Source organism: Mobula birostris, chromosome 2 (genome assembly GCF_030028105.1).
Source record: "Mobula birostris isolate sMobBir1 chromosome 2, sMobBir1.hap1, whole genome shotgun sequence".
In the NCBI taxonomy this organism is placed as follows: domain Eukaryota; kingdom Metazoa; phylum Chordata; class Chondrichthyes; order Myliobatiformes; family Myliobatidae; genus Mobula; species Mobula birostris.
In genome coordinates, this window is record NC_092371.1 from 74,921,825 (window position 1) to 74,946,662 (window position 24,838).

Below are 24,838 nucleotides of genomic sequence, written 5' to 3' on the forward strand. Positions count from 1 at the left end.
CGAAGCATATCAAAATAAACTAAACAAGCTTAAATGGAAAGCACCAGGAGACTGCATTACAAAGAGCGAGTTGCTTGAGAAAAACACAAGGAACTCTAAACAATTAACCATTCTCATTTTAGACCAATTCCAATGGACTAAAGTTTTGGAGCCCAACAGTTTCTGGTGCTCCGCACAGGCCCAAAGAGCTCATTACAGGTATCCATTAACTGAATGAGCCGAAGCATTCTCTGCCAGTTTGACATTGTTTTCTCTTTAAATACCGGTTGAGAGTGGTGGGTGCCTAGAATGCGCTGTCTGGGGTGGTGGTTGGGGCAGAGACATTAGGGTGTTAGTGTGTGGCCAAGTGGTTAAGGCATCGGTCTAGTAATCTGAAGGTCACTAGTTCGAGCCTCAGCTGAGGCAGCGTGTTGTGTCCTTGAGCAAGACACTTAATCACACATTGCTCTGCGACGACACTGGTGCCAAGCTGCATGGGTCCTAATGCCCTTCCCTTGGACAACATCGGTGGTGTGGAAAGGGGAGACTTGCAGCATGGGCAACTGCCGGTCTTCCATACAACCTTGCCCAGGCCTGCGTCCTGGAAACTTTCCAAGGCGCAAATCCATGGTCTCACGAGACTAATGGATGCTTATAAATAGTCCGAAGGGATTACTATATTTGCCATTTGAATACTAATTTAAGAGGTTCGTCACAAGATTGCAGGCCAAAGTGCCTGTTTCTGTGCTGTACTGTTCTGAGTACTAGGTTCTATATAAGGAAAATTTCAAAGCTTTTTGCTTTCAAAAGAGGAAGCAATGCAACATTGAAATGATCAAAGTACCATGTAAATTAGGATGTGATTATTCACAGTGTTGATGACCGAACACCAAGTTGTGTGCGTGTCCATTAAAAGCGTGGAGAGGAGAATACTGTAAATATTATTTACCATCTAGCTCTGTGGCATTTCCACTGTTTCATCAGGTTGGAGTGCAGGTAAATATAGAACTGGAGTAACATCAGAAGTTATGACTCTGGAAAAGCCACTTGAATACAACGTAACAAAGTAAGTACATCATTTTAATGTTTTCATCTAGGTAACGTCTCATGGTCAACTAAAGTACTTTATACTTTATTGTCGCCAAACAATTGATACTAGAGCGTACAATCATCACAGCGATATTTGATTCTGCTCTTCGTGCTCCCTGGAGTATAAATCGATAGTAAATATTAAAAATTTAAATTATAAATCATAAATAGAAAATAGAAAAGGGAAGTAAGGTAATGCAAAAAAACTGAGAGGCAGGTCTGGATATTTGGAGGTTAAGGCCCAGATCCGGGTCAGTATCCGTTCAGTAGTCTTATCACAGTTGGAAAGAAGCTGCTCCCAAATCTGGCCATAGGAGTCTTCAAGCTCCTGAGCCTTCTCCCGGAGGGAAGAGGGACGAAAAGTGTGTTGGCTGGGTAGGTCGTGTCCTTGATTATCCTGGCAGCACTGCTCCGACAGCGTGCGGTGTAAAGTGAGTCCAGTATAGTATAGACAGTAACAACACATTCAAGATGCCGGAGGAACTCAGCAGGTCAGGCAGCATCTACAGAGAGGAATAAACAGTCAACTTTTTGGGCCAAGACCCTTCATCAGTACGGTCTCAACCTGAAATGTCAACTGTTAATTCCATTCCAGGCCATTCCCTCTTCTCATTGCTACTGTCAGGTAGGAGGTACAGAAGCCTGAAGGCACACACTCAGCGATTCAGGAACAGTTTCTTCCCCTCTTCCATCTGATTTCTGAATGGACATTGAACACATGAACACTACCTCACTACCTTTTTAATCTCTTTTTCCACTATTCATTGAATGTAATTTTATATATATACTTCTTACTATAATTCAGAGTTTTTATTATAGTGTATTGCAATGTACTGCTGCCACATAACAATAAATTTCACGACATACTTTATGCCAGTGATATTAAACATGAATTCGATTCTGATTCTCTACCTGACCTGCTGAGTTTATCCAGCACAGGGGTTCCCAACCTTTTTCACACCATGGAGCCCGACCATTAAACAAGGCGTCTGGGGGCCCCTAGTTTAGGAACCCCTGCTCCAGGATTTTGTGTGTGTGTTACTCTGGATTTCCAGCATCTGCAGAATCTCTTGTGTTATAGATTGCAATAATTTTTATTAAAAGTGCTTTTTTTTTAATTAGTGGACAATAAATCTCCTTTGGAATATTTACCATTCATCTAATTGGATTTTTTGCTATGTGGTACTGAGAGTAGAGATAAAAATTGCTCTACATTTGATCCCTGCACTGAGCTAAGATAGATCTGGACTGAGTATTAGAAGGTGCATCCCACACTGTATCTCAATAAATAAATAAATCTACTCAACCTGGTTCTAATGAAGATTGAGCTCAGCAGGCTCCTGGCATACACAGAACATCGTGGATTCCAAAATCTTCAGCTATAAACAAAATACTGGAGGAACTCAGCCCGTCAGGTAGCACCTGTGATGGAAAATGGAAAGTCAACATTTCGGAGCAAGGTCCTTCATCTGACTAGATCAGGGGTTCTCAAGCTGGGGTTCACGGAACTCTTAAGGGTATTGGTCCATGGCATAAAAAAGGTTGGGCATCCCTGGTCTAGATGAAGGGTCTCAACTCAAAACATCAACCATTCAGTTCCTTCCACAGATGATGCCTGGTCTACTGAGTTCTTCCTGTGTTTTGTTTGTTGTTTCAACATAGAGTCATAGAGTCATGAAGCAATACAGCACTCATATAGACCCTTTGGTCCATCTAGTCCATGCTGACCAAAGTCCTAATTTCCAATGTTTAGCCCATATTGCTCTAAGCTCTGCCCCTCCATGTACCTATTCAAATACTTCCTAAATGATTCTTTAAGTATGGTCCTTAGCCGTACCGGGTGGTTGAGTAGTGTTGCGTTTAGCGTAATGCTATCTTACAGCCAGCGACCTGAATTCAATTCTGCCACTGTCTGAAAGGAGTTTGTACATTCTCCCCATGACCGAGTTGGTTTTCTCTGGGTGCTCTAGTTTCCTCCCATATTCCAAAGACATATATGTTAGTAGGTTAAGTTATGGGTGTCGGCTCATTGGGTTGGAAACATCCATACCATGTTGTATCTCTAAATAAGAATAAAATAGAATATTGTTGTACCTGCCTCAAACATGTCCCCTGGCAGCTCATTCCACGTACTCAGCACCCTCAGTGTGAAAATATTGCCTCTCAGTTCTCTTTTAAGTCCTTCCCCTCTCACCATAAACCTATGCTCCTAGCTTTGGACTCCTCTACCCTGGGGAAAAGACTGCTACCACAAAACCCAATATAGATTGGGGCACTGCTTTGTCGACCTCCACTCCATCCACAAGCCAACGTAGGCTGGGAGACCACCTTGTCAAGCACCTCCACTCCAAGCACAAAAGACAGGACTTCCCCAGTGGTCAACCACTTCAATTTCTATCTGCATTCCTGTTCTGACATGTCAGTCCAATGCTTCCTCTTCTGCCATGATGAGGCCGCTCTCAGGCCTGAGGAGGAACACCTCATATTCAATCTTGGTAGCCTCCAACCTGATGGCATAAACATCTATTTCCCCAGCTTCCTCCTCCGCCTTCACTATTCTTCAGTTCCCTACTTTGGCCTCTTACCTGTTCTCCTCACCTGCCTATTCCCTTGTGCCTTTCCTCCTTCCCTTTCTCCTATGCTCTACTCTCCTCTCCTATCAGACTCCTTCTTCTCCAGCCCTTTACCTTTTCCACCTATCACTTCCCAGCTTCTTACTTCATCACCCCCCCACCCACCTGGTTTCACTTCTCACATTCACACTTTCACCCACCTTCTTTTTTCTGGCTCTTCTCCCTTCCTTTCCAGTCCTGAAGAAGGGCTGCAGCCCAAAACGTTGACGTTTATTCATTTCCAAAGACGCTGTCTGACTTGCTGAGTTCCTCCAGCATTTTGAGTGGATCATTCTGGATTTCCACATCTGCAGAACCTCTTGTGTTTACCCCCTACTTATCTATGCCTTTCATAATGTTTCACAATGCTCCCATTTTTCAACAACAGTTGCTGCAGGGAGGCACAGGTTCAACTCCAGTGTTCCACAGAGTACAATAACCGATGGGGCACTCATCGAAAACCTAATCACTCCAGGAGATCCTGTTAGTCTTGGCCATCCCTCCTCCTCAGGTCGCGGGGTGGAGAAATGTCTCCATTAAAGGTGCTCCTTCCCTCTGCTATTTTGCAGGTCACCCTTGAGCAAGGTGTAGTAACTGCTTAGCCCTCCAATTATGGGCATGTGAAGCCATGGGAACAGGTGGTGGATGGTCGTATGAGCAGCTGGTGTGTATCACAAGTCCTGGTTATGCGACCACTAACACCAGGCAGACAGTCTCTGAAGTGTATTGATAATGGCTGGCGTCCCTATCTTATAAAGACATTGCCCCAAAGAAAGCAATGGCAAACAATTTTATAGAAAAAGTTGCCAAGAACAATCATGGACAAGGACCATGATCACCTAAGTCATATGACACAGCAGATAATGATGATGATGTTCGGTGGTGGGGAAAATGCTAGAGTCAGTTATCAAAGATGTGATAACAGCACATTTGGAAAGCGGTGAAATCATCAGACAAAGCCAGCACAGATTTGTGAAAGGAAAATGATGTCTGATGACTCTTATAGAATTTTTTGAGGATGTAACTAGTAGTGTGGATAGGGGATGAACCAGTGGATGTGGTATATTTAGATTTTCAAAAGGCTCCTGACAAGGTCCCACACAGGAGATTAGTGTGCAAACTTAAAGCACACGGTATTGGGGGTAAGGTATTGATGTGGATAGAGAATTTGTTGGCAGACAGGAAGCAAAGAGTGGGAATAAACGGGACCTTTTCAGAATGGCAGGCAGTGACTAGTGGGGTACCGCAAGGCTCAGTGCTGGGACCCCAGTTGTTTACAATCTATCATAATGATTTAGACGAGGGAATTAAATGCAGCATCTCCAAGTTTGCGGATGACACGAAGCTGGGCGGCAGTGTTAGCTGTGAGGAGGATGCTAAGAGGATGCAGGGTGACTTGGATAGGTTAGGTGAGTGGGCAAATTCATGGCAGATGCAGTTTAATGTGGATAAATATGAGGTTATCCACTTTGGTGGCAAGAACAGGAAAACAGATTATTATCTGAATGGTGGCCGATTAGGAAAAGGGGAGGTGCAACCAGACCTGGGTGTCATTGTACACCACTCATTGAAAGTGGGCATGCAGGTACAGCAGTCGGTGAAAAAGGCAAATGGTATGCTGGCATTTATAGTGAGAGGATTCGAGTACAGGAGCAGGGAGGTTCTACTGCAGTTGTACAAGACCTTGATGAGACCACACCTGGAGTATTGTGTGCAGTTTTGGTCCTCTAATCTGAGGAAAGACATTCTTGCCATAGAGGGAGTACAAAGAACGCTCACCAGATTGATTCCTGGGATGGCAGGACTTTCATATGAAGAAAGACTGGATCAACTAGGCTTATACTCGCTGGAATTTAGAAGATCGAGGGGGGATCTGATTGAAACATATAAAATTCTAAAGGGGTTGGACAGGCTAGATGCAAGAAGATTGTTCCCGATGTTGGGGAAGTCCAGAGCGAGGGGTCACAGTTTGAGGATAAAGGGGAAGCCTTTTAGGACCAAGATGAGGAAAAACTTCTTCACACAGAGAGTGGTGAATTTGTGGAATTCTTTGCCACAGGAAACAGTGAGGCCAATTCATTGGCTATATTTAAGGGGGAGTTAGATATGGCCCTTGTGGCTAAAGGGATCAGGGGGTATGAAGGGAAGGCTGGTACAGAGTTCTGAGTTGGATGATCAGCCATGATCATACTGAATGGCGGTGCAGGCTCGAAGGGCCAAATGGCCTACTCCTGCACCTATTTTCTATGTTTCTATGTTGAATCTCTCCTAATGGATCAAGGATATGGAATACCATAACTCATTTATGAGATTAAATATTATGAGGCTCTGAGACTAGAACGAGAGGACAAAGCCTCAGGATTCAGGGGAATAGATTTAGCATGAAGATGAGGAGAGACTGCTTTTCCAAGACAGTAGTGAATCTGTTGAATTCTCTGCCCAGGGAAGCAGTACAGGTTACCTCTTATTGAAAAGGTCAGGGTGCAGGACTGGAGGCCAGTGATGGCCCAGTTCAGTTCGCTGCTCTGCTCTGCCCTGAACTGAGGGTCTATGGACAGACTCTCTTTGTGGACTTCAGTTCAGAATGCTATTTGCTTGAGTTTATTGGTTGCATGGTTTTTTTTTCTCTGCACATTGGGTGTTTGACAGCCTTCTTTTCATTATTTTTTTTTAGTTTATTTGTTTCAACCCAGATAAGTGTGAAGTGGTTCATTTCAGTAGGTCAAATTTGAAGACAGAATATTATATTAATGGTAAGACCCTTGGTAGTGTGGAGGATCAGTGCGATCTTAGGGTCCATGTCTGCTGCTGCGCAGGTTGACAGTGTTGCTAAGAAGGTGTATGGTGTGTCGGCCTTCATCAGCTGTGGGACTGAGTTCAAGAGCCGTGAGGTAGTGTTACAGCTGTATAGGACCCTGGTCAGACCCCATTTGGAGTACTGTGTTCAGTTCTGGTCACCTCATTACAGGAAGGACGTGGAAACCATAGAGAGGGTGCAGAGAATATTTACAAAGATGTTGCCTGCATGTTGTATGCCTTATGAGAATAGGTTGACTGAACTTGGCCTTTTCTCCTTGGAGCAACAGAGGATGAGAGGTGACCTGATAGTGGTGTATAAGATGATGAGAGGCATTAATCGTGTGGATAGCCAGAGGCTTTTCCCAGGGCTGAAATGGCTAACATGAGGTGGCACAGGTTTAAGGTGCTGGGGAGTAGGTACAGAGGAGATGTCAGCGGTAAGTTTTTTTACGCAGAGAGTGGTGAGTGCGTGGAATGAGCTGCCGGCAACGGTGGCGGAGGCGGATATGATAGGGTCTTTTAAGAGACTCCTGGATAGGTACATAGAGCTTAGAAAAATAGAGGGCTATGGGTAAGCCTAGGTAATTTCTAAGGTAAGGACATGTTTCGCACAGCTTTGTGGGCCAAAGGGCCTGTATTGTGTTGTAGGTTTTCTATGTTTCTATGTAGCTTTAAGGCATCCGTTAGTCTTGCGAGACCATGGATCTGCGCCTGGAAAGTCTTCACTCTCCAGGGCGCAGGCCTGGGCAAGGTTGTATGGAGGGCCAGCAGTTGCCCATGCTGCAAGTCTCCCCTCTCCACGACACCAATGTTGTCCAAGGGAAGGGCATTAGGACCCATACAGCTTGGCACCAGTGTCGTCACAGAGCAATGTGTGATTAAGTGCCTTGCTTAAGGAGCAACACGTTGCCTCGGCTGGGGCTCGAACTCACGACCTTCAGGTCACTAGTCCAATGCCTTAACCACTTGGCCACGTGCCCACTCTATGTAGCGCATATACATAGATTCTTCAGCCTCGTCAGAAAGTAGAGGCATAGGTGAGCTTCCTTGACTGTATGGGACATATTCTGGGACTATGTGATGGGCAATCCCAGGAGTTTGATACTGGTTGCAGATTTCCACTGCTGTGCCGCCAATGTAAAGGGGGTTGAGAGTGATGCGAGGCCTCCTGAAGTTAATAATTATCTCCTTTCTCTTGTTGACCTTAATGAAGAGATTATATCTAAATGCAGGCTTCTCTGACGGGGCAGAATCCCCTCAATGCTGCACTGAAATGCCCAATCTAGGATAGATACATGGAGCTTAGGAAATTAGAGGGCTATGCAGTAGGGAAATTCCAGGCAGTTTCTAGAGTAGGTTACCTGGTCGACACAACATTGTGGGCCGAAGGGCCTGTAAAGCGCCATAGATTTCTATGTTTCTATGTTCTATGGGAGATGAATCTCAAGGTTGTGTAATGTATACATATTTTGATAACAAATGTACTTTTAACTTCGATTAGATATATTCAAGACACAGGTAGATCAATTTTTGAACAGCAGGGGAATTAAGGCTTATGGGAAAGGCAAGCAGCTGAAGCTGAATCCATGGCCAAACCAGCCATGATATTATTGAATGGCAGGGCAGGTTCAAAGGGCCAGATTGCCTATGACCTCTCTTATTTATTTTGTTCTTATTTAGGGAGTCCAGAGGGGATATGTTTAAATAACTACCTGACAACAGTGCGAAGAGTTCTGTCTCTCCAGGCTGTTGAGAGGATCAATGGGCTGCAAATACCTCAGTACTTCGTTACTCCATCATTCAATTCTGCTGAAAGTACCTAGCTGTGGCTAAACTGGGTCAGCAATATATGACCAAAACATATTCAGAAGTAAAGTCTTCATGAAATTAGGCTTTTGGCCATACTTAGCTGATCCAGTTTTATATTCCTTGATCTGTAGGGCAGATTGGAAATGTAAATGCTGCACAATTTTTCCAGATGTAATGTGACCTTATGCATGACTCCAAATCCAGAATCAGAATCAGGTTTATTATCACTGAATCAAGATAATAATGGGATAATTCCTAAGTAAATCACAGAATTTTTTTCTTTTTAAAATGAATAACTTTTGTTCCATTATGATGGATGTGGTTACAACCCTCACAATCTATTTATACTGAATACCTCTTGACAAAGATTGGAAAATATCTAATAAAATAAGGTGCAATCATTTCAAAGTAAATCTATGAGTTGTCTCCCACTTTGTTACAAATATACTGGATTAAAAACAAAAGGGTTTTTCCCCCATTCCCTAACAGAATGCCAAGAAACAGTAGCCTCAAAATGCAGAAGAGAATAATGATAATTGGGTTTATTGACATGAGCAAAAATGCTCTGTCATTTAGAAAGTTACATCTCTGTTAGAAATTCTGGAAGTTCAGTACAGAAATAAATTTGCCGAAGATACTGTTTCTACAATTGGGCTGTGGTTTTGTAGGGACACTTACTGAAAGAGGAAATGAGTTCAGTACTAATTAATTCACATTCTATAGAAGTACAGCTTGAACAAGGAGTATGTTTAATCTGTAACTATATTGTATGTACCACTTATTGAACAGACTGTAGAAGGTGATGATGAATCTATTCAGATCGTGGGTGGTGATAGCAACCTCGTTGATGTGTTATCTGTGTGCTATTAGTTGTAAATTAGTTGGTTAATTGGTCACATGGGTCCATTTGTCTATCTATTTATTTATTGAAATACAGTGCAGAATAAGCCCTTCTGGCCCTTCGAGCCACACGTCCAACAATCCCCTGATTTAACCTTAGCCTAATCACAGGACAATTTACAATGACCAATTAACCTACTAACCGGTACATCTGTGGACTGTGGGAGGAAACCAGAGCACCCGGAGGAAACCCACACGGTCACAGGGAGAACATACAAACTCCTTACAGACAGCGGCAGCACTTGAACCCCGTCGCCTGCACTGTAAAGTGTTGTGGCGCCCAACCAGGTGACGCGGGCTTGTCCGGATGGAAGGTCCCTCTTACCGTGTTAAATCTAAATCTAAATCTCCTCCCAATTGTGTAAAAGAACAATAAAGTTTTGTCACAGTTAGGAGAATCTACCTGCGGAGTACTTACTTTACACAGGGCTGGTCACCTTACCCAATGAAGGACATATGTATTGTGCAAGTGGGACATGGGTTTGCTGAATTAATTTCTGAGAGGATGATCCTACGATAAACAGAATAGAATGGGACTACATTCTCTGGAATTTAGAACAATGAGAAGCCATTCCATTGAAGATTAAAATGTTCTTCAAAGTCTCACAAGGCAGAAGTGAAGAAAGTGAGTGGATTGGTTGTGGGAACAGTTCAATGATGCGACAAGTGAAGTTGGGTGAAGTTACCCCCTCTGGTTCAGGAGCCTGATGGTTGAGGGGTAGTAACTGTTCCTGAACTTGGTGGTGTGTACCTGTACCTTCTTCCTGATGGCAGCAGTGAGAAGAGAGCAAGGCCTGGGTGGAGGGGGTCCCTGATGATGGATGCTGCTTTCCTGCAACAGCCCTTCATGTAGATGTGCTCAGTGGTGGGGTGGGCTTTACACGTGATGGACCGGGCTGTATCCATTATTTTTTGTAGGATTTTCCATTCATGAGCATTGTCGCTTCCGTACCATTTTACAGAGGAAGATCAAGAATTTTGTATGCAGCTATATGGATTGGTGATCCCTAATTTCCTGTGAAGACAAACACTATCTTCACAGTAATCAATTCCTAGTGCTGTTTGTAAGGGGTTTGTGACCGCATGGGTTTCCTCCAAAGATGTGTAGTTAGAGTAGTGAGTTGTGGGCCTGGAAGCATGGTAGCACCTGAGGGCTGCCTGGCACAATCCTCACTGATGAGATACAAACAATGTATGTTGCTGCTTGCTTGAATGTGTAGGTGACAAATGAAGCAAGTGGAACAAATAGAAGATATTAGCAGTGGGGTCCTGCAGGGATCCGTTTTGGGGCCGCTGCTGTTTTTGATTTACAGATTTACATTAATGATTTGGATAAGCACATAACGAATAAACTAGTGAAGTTTGCAGATGACACAAAATTAGGGGGTTGGGCTGAAAAACATTCAGGCAGCAGAATCAATACAGTTATATCTAAGTAAAATCCAGATGTGGGCAGATAAATGGCAGATGAAATTTAATGTGTCAATGTAAAATATTATATGTAGGAAGTAGAAATATTAGATATAAATATACAATGGGGGGGGGGGGTCCTGAGTTAGAAAGTGCACTGCATGAGAAGGATTTGGGGATCCTGGGAGACTCATCACAGGACAATGCACAGAAGCAACTAGGAAGGCTAATAGAATGTTGGGCTATATAATGCGCTCAGTGGAGTTCAAGTCTAGAGATGTTCTCCTTAAGCTGTATAATGTGCTTATGAGGCCACACCTTGATTGTTGTGCACAATTTTGGACTCCACATTTTGTGAGGGATGTGAAGACAGTGGAGAGAGTTCAGAGAAGGGTGACAAGACATTCCAGGTCTGCAGGGTATGAGCTATGAAGAAAGATTGAAAGAATTAAATCTTCTTAGCCTAAGTAGACATAGAACTGAGGAGACACGATAGAAGTGTTTAACAAAATTAAGGGTGTAAGTAAGGTGGATGCCAGCTGCTGCTTCAAGATTAATTTATCATTGAGAACCAGGGTCATAGGTGGAGGGTGGTTAAGGGGAGATTTCAGACTAATCAGGAAGCATTTCTTTACACAGTGAGCTGTGGACATACTGGAACAAACTACCTAGTTCATTAGTTGAGAGTTGTACCCTTAGGGACTTCCAAATCTAAACTTGAAAGTTACTTCAACACACTATGTGAATAGAAATTTGGCAAGCTTTGTTGGGCTGAATGGCCTGTTCTTGTGAAAAATGTTCTAATATTCTAAATCTATCTTAAACATTAGACAAATTGCACTCAGAACACACTGTCAATGTCATTATGAAAGTTTTTGATAGAAACTCCATTGATTGATAAGGAATTCATAAAAAAAATTGAAGATCAAGTTTCAATGAGAAAGATCTGTCAGAAACATAGAATAGATCAACTCTTGACCTCATAATCTACCTGGCTACAGCCTTACACCTTACTGTCTGCATGAACTTCATTTTCTCTGCTACTGTCACACTTCATTCTGCATTCTGTTATTGTTTTTCCTTGTATAACATCGATGCACTGATGTAATCAAATGATCTGTATAGATGGCATGGAAAACATAGTTTTTGGTACATATTACAATAATAAACCAATTGTAACATGGAAGCAGGTTTACAGGTTTGGAGAGTGAGACAGAAAACACATTCCTATAAGCATATTAATCATTTATTTACAAACTGTAAAAAATTTGACCAAACATTTAAATTCCCTCAAGTTACACAAACTGCAAAACTAAATAGTCAACAAACAGATACTTGGCCAAAAGTGCACATGGAGCATACCTTCCCAATGGTTCTGTGAGATGTGCCCTGGAGACAAAGGAAAAAAAAATAGAGAGAGACCAAGCCTCCCGCTTTTGCTGCTTTATATCCCCCAAGGCACCCAGAACCAGAAATTGGTGCTGTGGTGCACAAACTAACCAAGGGGAAAGAGCAGCAGCAGTTTTTAAACGGACCAATCAATGACAGACATGGCGGAAGCAGCTTTCAACTGGTAAATAAGTCACACGCCCACACAACATGAATTTACCTATTCAACAGGCAGCAGGGTGGAGATATGACTCTACCTGAGGAGGTGTAAGGCACTCCTTCCCTCCACTAGTGTCTAGGTCACCTTTGGGCAAGTTATAGCACATGATTAGACCCCCCCCATCCCCCCCACCCCCGAATCAGGGTCACATGAAGCCACGGGAGCAGGTGATGGATGGTCCTATGAGCAGCTGGTGCACATCACAAGTCATAGTTATGTGACCACTGACACCAGGCAGGCAGTCTCTGAAGACTACTGATAATGGCTCAGGTCATCTGTCTTGTAAGGCGGCAATGGCAAACCACTTCTGTCGAAAAATTTGACAAGCACAATCATGGTCACAGAAAGACCATGATTGCCCATGTCATACGACACGGCAAATAATGATGATGTCATACGACACGGCGCATAATGATGACATCATATGACACAGCACATAATGATGATGATGATGATGACCAATTCAAAGATTCAAGAATGTTAATGCCATTTCCTGGACACGTGTAGAAGAGAACAAAATTATTGTTACTTTGGATCCGACGCAGGGCAAGAAAACCTCCACAAATGATAAAAAAACAAGAATAATGAGAAAAACTCAATAGATATTTAAAATAAAGGATCTAGTGCATTCCCAGTGCATATGACATATAAACTCTTCTCGAGCTTCCAGCTGGGCACTGGTATCGATTTTAACCGATGTTTCTATGAGAAATTCTGCCGTGGCAGAGTTTCTCATTGATATGTTGATTAAAACTGATACCTATACCAGACCTGGAAGCCCGAGAAGAGTTTATTCAACAATAAATATAAATACATAAGATAGCTTATATACCTAGATTGGTAATATGTCCATAATGTGACACTAGGCTGTACATAATGTGGCTGACAGGAAATAATAAAGTAGTGGTGGAGTTAGTGGGTGGAGGTGTTGATCAGCCTTACTGCTTGGGGAAAGTAACTCTGTGACTCTGGTGGTCCTGGTGAGGCTGCTGTGTAACTTCTGTCCTGATGGGAGCGGGACAAACAGTCCATGAGCAGTGTGGCTGGGATTGTTCATGATATTACTGGCCGTTTTCTGGCACCTTTCTGTATATATGTCCGTGATGTCGCGTATGCTGGAATGATGATGCACCGGACAGTTTTAACTACCTGCTGTGAGCCTTCCAGAAATGGTGACAATCATATCATAAGATTTTAGTTATCTGTTTAAAAAAGACCATAAGATTATTAAAATATAGGAACAGAATTAGGTCATTTGGCCCATTGTGTCTGGTCTGCCATTTCATCATGGCTGATTCATTTTTCCTCTAAGCCCCAATCTCCTGGTTTCTCCCTGTATCTCTTCATGTCCTGACCAATCAAGAGTCTATCAACCTCGCCTTAAAATGTTGGCAACCCAATGTTGAAATAATTAATTGGAGAAAAGCCACTTTCAATGAGATTAGAGTGGATCTGCCTGAGGTAACTTGGAATCAAAAGTTGACAGGCAAAACTCTAATGGCACAATGGGTTGACATTGAGAAAGAAATGGTTCAGGTGCATTTGGGGAACATTGCTGTGAGGGACAAAGAAATTCAGAGCTCCCTGCATGACGAGGGAGGTACAGGAAAAAAACAAAAACAACACAGCTCTCGGTATGACAAGTGCTGGGTTATAAATACTTGAGAGACACGCTGATTACGAAAGAATCAAAGAGGAAATGGTTAAAGTAAAAACAAGAAGCAAAGAGAGTGTAAGAGAAAAGTTTGGCCGCCAGCCTAAGCAGAAATCCATTTGTGTTCTAAAGGTCCATAAGACATATGGACCTGGATGCTGAGGATTTATAAGGCATTGGTGAGGCCTCACCTTGAGTACTGTGAACAGTTTTGGGCCCCTCATCTTAGAAAAGATGTGCTGGCATTGGAGAGGGTCCAGACGAGTTTCACAAGGATGATTCCAGGAATGAAAGGGTTATCATATGAGGAACGTTTGATGGCTCTGGGTCTGTACTGGCTGGAATTCAGAAGGATGAGGGGGGATCTCATTGAAACCTTTCGAATGTTGAAAGGCCTAGACAGAATAGATATGATAAGGATGTTTCCCATGGTGGGAGACTCTAGGATAAGAGGGCACAGCCTCAGGATAGAGGGGCGCCCTTTCAAAACAGGGATGCGGAGAAATTTCTTTAGCCAAAGGGTGGTGAATTTGTGGAATTTGTTGCCATATGCAGCTGTGGAGGCCAGGTCATTGGGTGTATTTAAGGCAGAGATTGATAGGTTCTTGGCATCAAAGGTTATGGGGAGAAGGCCGGGAACTGGGGTTGAGGAGGAGACAGAAAAAAGGAAAAGCCATGAATGAATGGCGGAGTAGACTCAACGGGCAAGATGGCTTAATTCTGCTCCTATGTCTTATGGTCTTATATAAGCAGAATTAAACCATTCAGCAATCACATCTGCAACAGGGGGTTGCTGGGGGTTAGTGGGTGATGCAGGTCGAAGGGCCGGAAAGGCCTATTCCACACTGTGTCTCTAAATAAACAAATACATACACAGATGAATCCCCATACCAGATGGTGATACAGCTGGTCAGGACACTCTCTGGTAGAATGGGGCTGGGGGTTTCGATTGCCTCGATCTCCTCAGGAAGTAGAGGCGCTGCTGTGCTTTATTTCAGCATCTTGGAACTTAGAAAAATAGAGGGCTATAGGTAATTTCTAAAGTAAGGACATGTTTGGCATGGCTTTGTGGGCCGAAGGGCCTGTATTGTGCTGTAGGCTTTCTATATTCCTATGTTTCTATCTGTAGAATCTCTTGTGTTTAAAAACCACGAAGAACAACTGAATGAGTATCCAAAATTAATGGCATTGCTTGAAGGACAGATACCTCATCACAAAATGTCCTTATTAGAAACAAATGCACAAGACATACAACATTATTGGCTAGACGTAAGAAGTTCGAAGAGATCAGGACAATGCTGTCGAAATAAGTGACGCTGCAGACTGTAACGTTGAAACAGCGAGCTTTTGGTCTCCCTCTCACTGTGGCAGGAGCGATCTCTCTCTCTCTCCCTTGTTAGTGAGAGAGAGAGAACCTGTGGACGTCAGTGTTGGGATGGACATTGACTCTAGAAGGACCCTAGGTAATGGTCTCTCTGGGGGCTTTGCCAGTGATTGCATGGTGGGTGTTGGGGGGGGGGGTCTGATGTTTCCTGCTGGAACAAGTGAGGGGAGGAGAGGGGGGAGGGTTGATGCTTTTGTGTGTGGGAGGGGGGAGGGGTGGCTTTGGGGTTCTAACATTTTTGTGTCATTCATCCTTTGGGATTTTTCTTCTGTTTTGTGGATGTCTGTGGAGAGTAAAAGTTTCAGGTTGTATACATTCTCTGATATTAAATGGAACCATTGACAATTATAAACCATATCTGTGATGTACCTGATGACCTTTATAGACTTACATTTACTGCACTTGTCTATATGCTCTCACATTTTAGATGTCCAAGTGTTACAGGGACAATATGGTACCGTTGCAGTTAGCATAACATTATTACAGCACCAGCGACCCAGGTTCATTTCTGCCGCTGTCTGCAAGGAGTTTGCACATTCTCCTCATAACCTCTGGGTACTCGAGTTTCCTCCCACAGTCCCAAACAAAAAGACAGACAGATTAGTAGGTTAATTGGTCTCGTGGGTGTAACTGTGTAATGCAATTTTGTTAGGCAGGAAGGTCCCATTACTGTACAGCATCTCTAAATAAAGTGTTCCTTTCTCTTCCCATCAGACACAGCAATTTGAAGACCTCTACTTCTCAGTGGAAAAAGTATGTGAATGAAACAAAGCAGGTCCTGCAGATCCTCTGGAGTGCTTACTCCAGTCCGACGCCAAGCGGCTGGAACCAACTGTTTGTTCTCCTCCTGTTATGCTTGTGCATATCCGCCATCGCCGGTGGGTTACTCCACAACTGGCTGCTGTCATCTCTGAAGTACAACGGGTACATGAGCAACCTCATAACCGGAGTTTTCATAATCATCATGTTCCTGCTTCTCTTCCTGGTCCATCCCATGCGCTGTGCATTCACCATTGTGGTCCCCACATTGGGCACGAAACAAGGCCGCGATCTCTTCCTTTCCACATGTTTCATGCTCGTGGCCATCAACATCATCCCCAACATTATGGGCAACATGAAGACGGTTCTCAAGCTCTTTCAGTGCGTTGCGATGACCTCAATCACGAGCCTAAAGAACTCGACTAGCATTGTAAGACATGTCAAGGATGAGCTGGTTGAAGAATTGCAGAAGCTACAAAAATTGATGGAAATGAAGTTCATCACATCAGACAAGAAATGGGAATTAAACTCTGATATCAATCTAACAGCAATCCAGAGGCAATTGCATGCAATTGGCAAAGATATCCAAAGTGAATTTGATAAAGTTCATACCTTAATCAGTGAGATTACTCTGTACACCAACCGAGCACTGGCTGCCTTTATCTTCTTCTATCTGGCCTTCACCTCCATTTGGTATCTCAAGGGCTACCTGAAAAACCTGGAGTTTGACAATGTGTATATAACTGGCAAGTTAACTGACCTACTACAACCAAAGAAAGGGCAGCATTTACCTAAGCGAACTGCCAGTAAAAAGCTAATCCGATCCACCGGGTTAAAGATGTCATCAAATGAAGTAGCCGCGTGCGTCAAGCAAATGGTGATCAGCACCGCGTATTTAGCCATATCCACAATTATCATCATAGCGGATTTTGTCATCTTCTCGTTCACATCGGAGGTCCTGCGTTGGACAGTTGACATCCCACCTGTACAGGCTGCTTTGAGATTTGAATACACAGTAATAACTCCTTTACTACATCTTTTCTCATGGTTCTGCTTTTCTCTTGGAGGCATTGGCGATTATGAGGGGTGATTGATAAGTTTGTGGCCAAAGATAGAAGGAGATAAGTTATTAACTTCAAACGTTCTGCATTATCCGTCAAAGAGTTGAACTGCACGTGCATGTAACGAGAGCATCTTGGACCTTCAGGTGGTCCACAGCAGGTGATTGATAAGTTCGTGGCCTAAGGTAGAAGGAGATGAGTTATACAGCTCTCATTACATGCACATGCAGTGCAACTCTTTGAGTGAAAATGCAGAAAGTTTGACCTTAGGCCATGAACTTATCAATCACCCCTGCTATGGACCACTTCTGGAGGTCCACGACGCCAACTTCTACAAAGAAGGGATCCGTATGCTCTACGACCGCTGGACTAAGTGTGTAAATGTAGGAAAAATAAATGTGCTAGGTTTTCTAAAATTGACTCCTACCTTAGGCCACGACCTTATCAATCACCCTTCGTATCTTGGTTATCAACTCAAAAACAACAGCTGCTTTTCTTGGTGATAACCAGATTAACAAAGTCAAGTCAAATCAAGTCAATTTATTGTCATTTAGCTACATAATGTATATAACGTCTATAACCGTATATAGAAATGAGACGTTTCTTTGAACCAGGGTGTAAAGTGCAGTAGTACACATAACACACGATAACTTATGAAGGTAAGGATAAAGTCTACAGATGAATCACACATAAATAACAAACTAAAGTGCATTAATATTAAATATTGTAAAGTATGGAACAGATTAACCAGTGAAAATTCAAATACGATGTGACAGGGAGCTCAGAAGCCCAAAGGCCCGGGGGAAGAAACTGTTTCCCATCCTGACCGTTCTTGTTTTTATCCATCAGAGTCTCCTGCCTGACGGTAGTAAGTCAATGGCTAGGATCCTTGATAATACTAAGGGCCCTGCATATGCAGCGTTTCTGATAAATGTCCCCGATAGATGGTAAGGAGACCCCTATGATCCTCCCCGCTGTTCTCACAGTCCTTTGTAGGGACTTCTGGTCCAATACTCAACTGCTCCTATACCAGAAGGAGATGCAACTTGTCATGCTGACACTCTCACTGGTGCTCCTGTAAAACGCAGTTAAGGTGGGGTGGGGAGAGCCTTGCTTTCGTCAGTCTTCTTAGGAAACGTGCCTTCTTGTTCAGGGAGGTGATATTAAGGGACCAGATGAGGTAATCCATGATGTAAACTCCTAGGAACTTGGTACACTTAACACTCTCTACAAAGGAGCCACGTATTTGCAGAGGGGGGATGGTTTATCTGCAACTTCCTGAAGTCCACAATGAGTTCCTTTGTCTTCTCCACATTCAGGCTTAGGTTGTTCTTCTCTCACCAATCCACCAGCCGCTCCACTGCCTCTCTATACTCGTCATCATTCTTGTTCTGCAGACAAGTGGTATCACTTATAGGAGGTTAGATCCAAAAGGCTGATACAGGCAACCTCCATGTTACAGGGGAGGGTCAGGGGCTTGCCTTTCAATGCTAGTCAATTTCACCAGTCTCTAGTGAAGGGGAAGAAGCCAGGATAAAGAGGTAGGGGAGGGGAACTAGTACAAGCTGGCAGGAGGAGCAAGGAGGGTGGGTAGGGGAGGGAAAGGAAATGAGAAGCTGCGAGGTGATAGGTGGAATTAAAAGCTCTTACTTAAGACCATAAGATCATAAAACATAGAAGCAGAATTAGGCCATTTGGCCCATTGAGTCTGTTCTGCCATTCCATCATGGCTGATCCAGTTCCCTCTCAGCCCCAATCTCCTGCCTTCTCCCCATAACCTTTCACGCCCTGACTACTTAAGCATCTATCAACTCTGCCTTAAATGCATCCAGTGGCCTGGCTCCCAGAGCCGTCTGTGGTAACAAATTCCATAGATTCACCATCCACTGGCTAAAGAACTTCCTCCTCATCTCTATTCTAAAGGGAAGTCCTTCTATCATGAGGCTGTGTCCTCTGGTATTAGACTCCCCCCACCAAAGGAAACATCCTCTCCACATCCACTCATCGAGGCCTTTCAACATTTGATTGTTTCAGTGAGATCCCCCCTGCATTCTTCTAAATCATTTTCGTGAACCTCCTCTGAACCCTCTCTAGTATCAGCACATCTCTTCTTAAATAAGGGGTCCAAAACTGATCATAATACTCCAAGTGAGGCCTCACCAGGGTTTTATAAAGCCTCAGCTTTACATCCTTGCTTTTATATTCTAGTCCTCTTGAAATGAATGCTAACATTACATTTGCCTTCCTCACCATCAATTCAACCTGCAAATTAACTTTTAGGGAATCCTGCATGAGGACTCCCAAATCCCCTTGCATCTCAGGTTTTTGAATTTTCTCCCCATTTAGAAAATAGCCTGTGTTTTTATTCCTTCTGTCAAAGTGCATGACAAAGTTCTTAAGTCAAGTAGCTCAGCTTCTTGTCAATGGGGATTCCCCTGTTTATTTCCTTCCAGGGATTCTGCCAGACTTGCTGAGTTCCTCAAGCGTTTTGTGTGCATTGTTCAGATTTCCAGCCTCTGCAGAATCTCTTGCAGAATCTCTTATCTCTTGGGTAAGAATAGTAAGAGTGAAGCTTGCACACCATAACTTTCCTCAGAATGCAAGATAATAATTGAATCATTTCTATTGATGATACTGATTTGGGAATAGCTATCATCCAAGGCAGGGGTTCCCAACCTTTTTTATGCCATGGGCCAATACCATTAAGCAAGGGGTCCTCGGATCCTTGGTTGAGAACCCCTGGTCGAACGTATGGAGTAGTCTTCTCTGATAGCTCATATCTTATAATTTGATAACCCCCATTAGTATATCAAATCAGAATCAGGTTTAACTTCACTGGCATGTGTCGTGAAATTTATTGTCTACGTGGCAATAGTACATTGCAATGCATAGGTTGTGTTTATGGGCTGACTGTCCATTCAGAAATCAGATGGTAGAGGGGAAGAAGCTGTTTCTGAATCATTAAGTGTGTGCTTTCAAGCTCCTGTACCTCATTCCTGATTTTGCAATGAGAACAAAGCATGGGTGATGAGGGGTTCTTAATGATGGACACCACCTCCTTGAGGCATCACTCCTTAAAGATGTACTGGGTGCTACGGAGGCTAGAGCCCATGATCAAGCTGACTGATCTTACAACTCTTCAATCCTGTGCAGTAGCCCCCCCGCGCCCCCCGCCAACCAATACCAGATGGTGATGCACTCAATTAGAAAGCTCTCCACGGTACATCTGTAGAAATTTTTGAGTCTTTTCGGAGACATACGAAATATCCTCAAACTCTAATGGAATAGAGTTTGGAATAGCCATGCCTTCTTTGTAGAGGTAGTAAGTGATGAACAATGTTGTAAAAACATATCTCATATTCCTCAGATTTGTTCATTGCAGAGAAGGAGGATGAAAGGTGACTTGATAGAGGTGTACAAGATGATAAGAGGCATACATCGAGTAGACAGCAGGGACTATTTCCGAGGGCAAGAATGGCTATTATGAACAGGCATAATTTTAGGGGGTGCGATGTCAGAAGTAAGCTTTTTCACACAGAGAGTGGTGGGTGCCTAGAATGCACTGCCTGGGTTGGTGTTAGGGCAGGGGTTCTCAAACATTTTAATGCCATGGACCAATACCATTATGAAAGGGGTCCGTGGACCCCAGGTTGGGAACCCCTGTGTTAGAGGCTGATACTTAAGGGACATTTAAGAGACTCTTAGATAAGCATATGAATGAAGGAAGAATGGAGTATTATGTGGGAGGGAAGGGTTAGGTTAATCTTCGAGAAAAGATCATCCTGTGCCAAAGACCCTGTCCTGTGCTGCAAAGTTCCATGTTCTATAATTTTGCAGAAGTTCCATCTTCAACTGTTAACCAAATAGAAATGCCCATTTGCAAGCCAAGAGTTTCTCTTCCTGTGTGCCTGTGTGGGAAAAGAACACAAGAGGTACAAGCCATGCAAAATTGGGGTGGCATGGTAGTGTAGTAGTTAACACAACGTTTTATAGTACAGGTGACGCGGGTTCAATTCCCGCTGCTGCCTGTAGGGAGTTTGTACGTGCTCCCTGAGACTGCATGGATTTCCTCTGGGTGTTCTGGTTTCCTCCCACAGTCCAAAGACATACCGGTTGGCAGGTTAATAAGTCATTGTAAATTTGATTAGGCTAGGATTAAATCGGGGGGTTGCTGTGTGGCACGGTTCGAAGGGTTGGAAGGGCCAGTTCCACATTTCATCTCCCTGTATCTCAATAAATAAATTAATTAATCAAATAAACAAAAAGTCAGGAACTGCATGAAGAGATTCATATAGCTTTGCCAATTTTCTCTGTACAATGTGTACAGGTTTAAGTGCACCCCTCCGGCTCCCTCTTAACCCAAAGCAGAACCTGGGAAATCATCCTCCCAATATTATTGGATAGTTGAGTCTGAGCTATAGACTTTTGGTTAACCTGCAGGTAAATATTTCATATCCTGTGGTATTTTGTCTAGAAGAGAATTGAAAATAGGACCTGAAATTATCTAGAATTTCTAGTCCTTATTCCTACCAAATGCCTCCTCCCAATCTCACATTGGGAAACTGGTAGAAGGGGTGGGATTGCAATTTCTTTAAAAATACATACAGTCGCTAATGCTTTTGATTTCCAGCCACTTTCAGTCTTCCTTGCTCTGTATATGAAAGCAGACAAACAATTCAAAATAGTTCCATCATTCATAACATTTCTATCTCTGCCTCTGGGTGGCAGGGTGACGTCTCTACCAAAGGAAGAGTAAGGTGCTCCTTCCCTCTGCTAGGCTTGATTAAGGTGTTGCATCTGCTCAGCACCCACCCCCACCCCCGATCAGGGTCACATGAAGTCATGGGAGCAGGTGGTGGATGGTCGTATGAGCAGCCAGTGCATATCACAAGTCCTGGTTATGCGACCACTGACGTCAGGCAGACAGTCTCTGAAGAGTATTGATCATGGCTGGGGTCACCCATCTTGTAAAGACTCTGCCCAGAAGATGACGATGGCAAACCACTTCAGTAGAAAAATTTGCCAAGCACAATCATGGTCATGGAAAGGTCCTGCTGAAGGGTATTGGCCAGAAACATCGACTGTACTTTTTTTCCATAGATGCTCTGGCCTGCTGTGTTCCTCCAGCATTTTGTGTGTATTGCTTGGATTTCTAGCATCTGCAGATTCTCTCTTATTCATGGAAAGACCATGATTGCCCACGTCATACTGTTGTGACTGCGATCGAAATCACTGGGAGGCACTGAAGCTGGTGGATAAAGAAGTCTTTATTCAACACATGAGCAGGTATCATACTGGAGACACTCTTAGAAAGGGCTCCTAGACTCAAAGTACATCACGTTTTTATACCCTTAAGACCAATGGTAACTCAAAACAGTTTCAATAGTTACAATGATGTCATTTACTTCAAATCTTTGGGTTGACAATGCTTCCTTTGAGTTACACATAGATTTCAAACACCTAAATCTTCACACCAACACTCCAGACACCCTAGATTGGATGTTAATCACTGCAGTCTCTAAACTGCATTCATGTACATGCAGACACCTCAGGTCAATGGGATGTTTCCTGGTTTGCATCTGACCCCAGACTCCATCCCCGGAAAGACCACTGTTCTGAGTTGCATTTTAAACCCAATCCACAATCCACATTCAGATCTGAAGACTGATTGCTGCTGAAATTAATATTTGCTATTTTCCATAACTCCAGAATACACCCTAACAATGCAACATGGCACATAATGAATGAATGAATCTCTACCTCACACAGCCTCCTCACAGCTTGTCAATGTGATTGTCCCTGAAGTTACATGCTGCTTCCAGCATGAACACAAAATGGTGTCATAGAACAACATGAGAACAAGATTGTTTATAACACATGCATCATTTGATAAAATAAGATGCAGAGATAGAGTGAACAGCTGGCATCTTTTTCCCTGGGCAGCAATGGCTTGTATGAGAAGGAACAACTTTAAGGTACACACACAAACTGCTGGAGGAACTCAGCAGTCCAGGCAGATCTATGGAGAGGAATGGAAGGTCGATGTTTTGGGCTGACACCCTTCGAGACCGGAAAGGAAGGGGGAAGAAGCCAGAATAAGGAGGTGGGGAGAGAGGAGAGAGTACAAGCTGGCAGATGAGAACAGGTGGAGGGGAGGATGGGGGATGAAGTGAGAAACTGGGAAGGGACTGGTGGAAGAAGTAAAGAAAGCTGGGAGGAGATTGGTGGAAAAGGTCAGGAAGCTGGGAGGTGATTGGTGGAAAAGGTCAGGAAGCTGGGAGGTGGTTGGTGGAAGAGGTAAAGGGCTGAAGACGAAGACAAGCGATAGGTGAAACTAGGAGAGGGGGGTCATAGGTAGGTGGGGGAGGGTGATTAAGTGATTGGAGGAAAACATAGGGGAAATGTCAGAGGTATCTTTTTACACTAAGAGTGGTAGATGCATGGAACACGCTGCCAGGAGCAGTGGAAGAGGCAAGTACATTAAGGACATTTAAGACACTCCTACATAGTCACATAGATAGAAGTAAAATAGAGCTCTAAGTAAAAGGGAATGGTTAGATTGATCTTAGAGTAGGTTAAAAGCATAACATTAAGGGCCAAAAGGTCTGTACTATGTTGTAATGTTCTATGTTATTTGGGATAAAAATGTGAAAATTTCTTTCTAGTTTTCTAGTTTCCGTCTGGTAGATTCCCTAATCTATGACAAGATTTTAAACATGAACTGGTCTTTTTCAGGGAACTATAAGGACTGCACTGGAACAAATTACTAATTTGGAGAGAACCGTGAAGAAGGAAGCTCACTTCCCCTGGAATTTCAACCTTACATCAGATAGATGTGTATTTCAGACTTCTCCTCCAGATATCCGTATCATCTATATTGTCGGCCTGCTCTACTTGATTGCTTATATTACAGTGTTTTTGGAAGCCTATGCCTTGCGAGCCCGAAGAAAGATTTCTGCGAGCTTCTTTGAGAGCCGGGAAAATGAAAGGGTCAAATACCTCCAGCAAAAGCTACTGAATAATTTGGAGCATGAGTTCAAAAATGATGCAGTTGTTTTCACTGTGTCAGAGCAATGCCACGTAAGCTTTAAAAGGCAATGCATTAAATCATAAGACGTAGGAGCAGAATTGGGCCATCCTGCCTATCGAGTCTGCTCTGCCATTCCATCGCAACCCCATTGTCCATAACACTTGACACCCTTACTAATCAAGAACCTATCTACCAACTGTATGCAAAGTGTAACTAACCTGTTGGCTTAGCATTTTGAATTACAGTGTATAAAAAAGAATTATATTGTGTTACATCTTGCATCACCTCAAGTCCCAAAGCACTTGTACAGATAACATGTTGGTGTTCCCCTTCCATTTATCCCAAGAAATGCTGTACTCTGCCACAACCTGCTGCAACTGCATTTACTTTTGTTGAATTTTGCTTTTTAATTAACCATCTCTAACATTTAAGTGTAGACCAGGGTGTCTGTTAATTGAAAGACCAGGATCAATTAAGTACTCCATCGTTCCAGGCGCATGAGACTAACAGCAAAAAGATTAATTCAACATTCTGAAACATGATAGTCAAATTTGCAAAGGAAGTACTCAAAGTTTAAAGTACATTTATTATCAAAGTATGTACAAAACTATGCAAATGTCATACGCACATATACAGTATATAGCTAGGACTTTCACACAGTATTGTATATGTCTCTAAATACTACCCTAAGATTCATTTTCTTGCAAGCATTTTGAGTAGAACAAAGAGGAATTACACACAAA

General features: G+C 43.2%; 1 protein-coding gene across 1 annotated transcript; it reads left to right on the top strand.

Moving 5' to 3' along the window:
- Window positions 1-908: 908 nt before the first annotated feature.
- Window positions 909-24,193, top strand: ocstamp (osteoclast stimulatory transmembrane protein). Its single transcript, XM_072277310.1, has 3 exons — window positions 909-1,045; window positions 15,960-17,019; window positions 23,801-24,193. The coding sequence occupies exons 1-3, from the start codon at window positions 1,008-1,010 to the stop codon at window positions 24,176-24,178; spliced, it is 1,476 nt and encodes a 491-aa protein (XP_072133411.1). The 5' UTR covers window positions 909-1,007; the 3' UTR covers window positions 24,179-24,193.
- Window positions 24,194-24,838: the final 645 nt, after the last annotated feature.

What these genes read in the sequence shown, in the direction of transcription:
- ocstamp (XM_072277310.1), top strand. Translation starts at nt 1,008, where the DNA reads ATGACTCTGGAAAAGCCACTTGAATACAACGTAACAAA. An exon ending in CTTGAATACAACGTAACAAA is followed by an intron (nt 1,046 to 15,959) that starts GTAAGTACATCA and finishes TCTTCCCATCAG; the next exon opens with ACACAGCAATTTGAAGACCT. An exon ending in CTTTGAGATTTGAATACACA is followed by an intron (nt 17,020 to 23,800) that starts GTAATAACTCCT and finishes GGTCTTTTTCAG; the next exon opens with GGAACTATAAGGACTGCACT.